Below are 2,226 nucleotides of genomic sequence, written 5' to 3'. Positions count from 1 at the left end.
TAAAATCATACATTTTTTAAAACAATTTTACCAGAAATACGTATTCTCAAATGGCCTTTAAAGTACTAAAATCTAGGAAAACAATACTTTATCCTGATGCTTTTCCCTATGTAAAGCAGTTTAGAAGCTCCTTTTTGGAAACTGACATCAAGGCCAATGTAGAAAGCAAAATAAATTCGTGTCATAATCAATGTATTTTTTAACCAAGAACAATATTTTTTCAGTTGGAATATGAGAAACCATGCAATACATAAGCTTGAAATAATCATGAAAAATGTCAAGATGCCTAACTTTCTTTAAGGGGTCTACTTATTTGCTTTTGTTCAGTCAGATACATAATTTTAACTTAGCCCAACTTCATTATCTGTATTCAAGAATACCTTAAACATAAGCCAAGGTTTCAGCTTCACTCAGCTTATTTATTTATTGAAATGACTAAAATGAGCATGTATTTTTGAATAGAGATATTTTGGTAGAAAGTCAAGTCCAAATAGAATTCTGAAATAAAGCAAATCATAACTCAGAAAAATAAATTCTAATCAAGCAAAACATATTCAAATTGTCCGTATTTCTGTCATATAGTTTGCAAGGATTTTCATTTTCTCTTATACTTGCTTCCAAGTTACTCACTTCTGGCAATTTCCAAGAAGAATAGAATTTTTCTTCAGAAAGATGTAATTTGTCATTGTTTCAAAGAAGTTGCTACAACTTTCAAAGACAATTCTAAGAGAGGAATCTTAAGAATGTTTGTGCAATGGTGGTTGTAATTGGAATAAGTACATAGCCTGTAAAATGTGTGTGTTTTGTTTGGATAATTTAAGAAGGACAGATCCTATTAAAATGCAGTTGCATTGGTTTATAGATAGACTTAATCAATGGATGGCATTGCAAGAAGCATCCAGTTTTATGGAAGGTGGAAGCATCACTTCCTTGGCTATAATAAAGAGTTCTGATGCATCCTCATACAACAAGAGGAAGAGTCTGCACGCAGAAGCACCACCTTCTAGGGATATATAAAGGGTCAAGCTAAGGAAGGGCAGAACAAACTTCAGACACTCGCTTCTTTCCCTCAACCGCAGCCTGCTCTCACAACCTCACTATGTCTTGCCCCAACTACTGCTCTGGAAACTCCAGCTCAGGATCTCTCAGAACCGCCTGCCATATTCCTCTCACCTCCATCGCCCTCTGCCCTACCAGCGTGAGCTGTGGAGATGTCCTCTACTTACCCACTAGCTCTCAAGACCACACCTGGGTCACAGACAACTGCCGAGAGACCTGCGGTGAACCAACCAGCTGCCAGCCGGCCCACTGTGAGACCAGCAACCTTGAAACCTCTTGCGGTTCTTCCACTGCTTACTACGTACCCAGGCCCTGCCCAGGAAGCAGTTTTCTTCCTGCTTCTTTCTTCTCCAGTTCCTGCCTTCCAGTATCCTGTAGACCACAGAGCTATGTGTCCAGCGGCTGTCGTCCACTGAGGCCGCTTCTCAGTAGTTACCAGCCCATAGGAGGCTGTGTGCCCAGTGGCTATCGCCCCCAATCCTGCTTGTCCAACAGTTACCAACCCCAAAGCCTCCTCACTTCTGGATGCCGACCCTCGAGCTGCTTGGCCTATCGTCCTCAAAGTCTTCACGTTGTGTCCAGCAGCCTCAGACCACTGGGGCCTCTGTTCAGTGGTTGCCAACCTCTGACCCATGTGTTCAACAAGTGTCGTCCATCTTGCTCTGGACTGTGAAACCAGTAGCTTCTTTGTTCCAGTGAATAATCACTCTGAGCATCCACAACAAAAATTCAAACTCCATGGACTTTTGCTTCTTTGCTAGTAGCAACTGATGTTTCTTAGTTTTACTGTGCCTGATCTAATGCAAGCTGCTTCTCTCACATGTTTTATCTTGTTTTCATCTTTCCTTGACTTCAAAAAAATTAGTTTACAATGCTATTCAATGTTGCTCTGGTCTGGGAAGAATGTATTTGATTTACACTATAATAAATGTGATTAAGTCCAAATTAAGAATCTGGTTCAGTGGTTTGTGTTTCATGACTTAATTTTAACACAGAAATAACCAACGTCAATTGCTTGCAAGATGACTGAGTTGGACAAGTGATACTCAACCATATATTCTTACCCGACAGTAGAGGGATTGTTTGATGGCTTATTCCTTAAGCTGCGTTTTAGACTTCTGACCCTATGTACTTGAGAGACCCAAAAAGTCCTCGGGAAAGTTGTTT

General features: G+C 40.3%; 1 protein-coding gene across 1 annotated transcript; it reads left to right on the top strand.

Moving 5' to 3' along the window:
- The first annotated feature begins 819 nt into the window (after window positions 1-819).
- Window positions 820-2,011, top strand: LOC100450216 (keratin-associated protein 26-1). Its single transcript, XM_002830602.6, has one exon. It carries the CDS (start codon window positions 1,100-1,102, stop codon window positions 1,730-1,732), a length of 633 nt encoding a protein of 210 aa, XP_002830648.2. The 5' UTR covers window positions 820-1,099; the 3' UTR covers window positions 1,733-2,011.
- Window positions 2,012-2,226: the final 215 nt, after the last annotated feature.

The sequence above is a fragment of the Pongo abelii genome, chromosome 22 (assembly GCF_028885655.2).
Source record: "Pongo abelii isolate AG06213 chromosome 22, NHGRI_mPonAbe1-v2.0_pri, whole genome shotgun sequence".
Taxonomy (NCBI): Eukaryota; Metazoa; Chordata; class Mammalia; order Primates; family Hominidae; genus Pongo; species Pongo abelii.
This window is presented reverse-complemented; position numbering and strand designations above follow the sequence as displayed.

Excerpts from the sequence above, each read along its gene's own strand:
- LOC100450216 (XM_002830602.6), top strand. The coding sequence starts at position 1,100 with ATGTCTTGCCCCAACTACTGCTCTGGAAACTCCAGCTCAGGATCTCTC.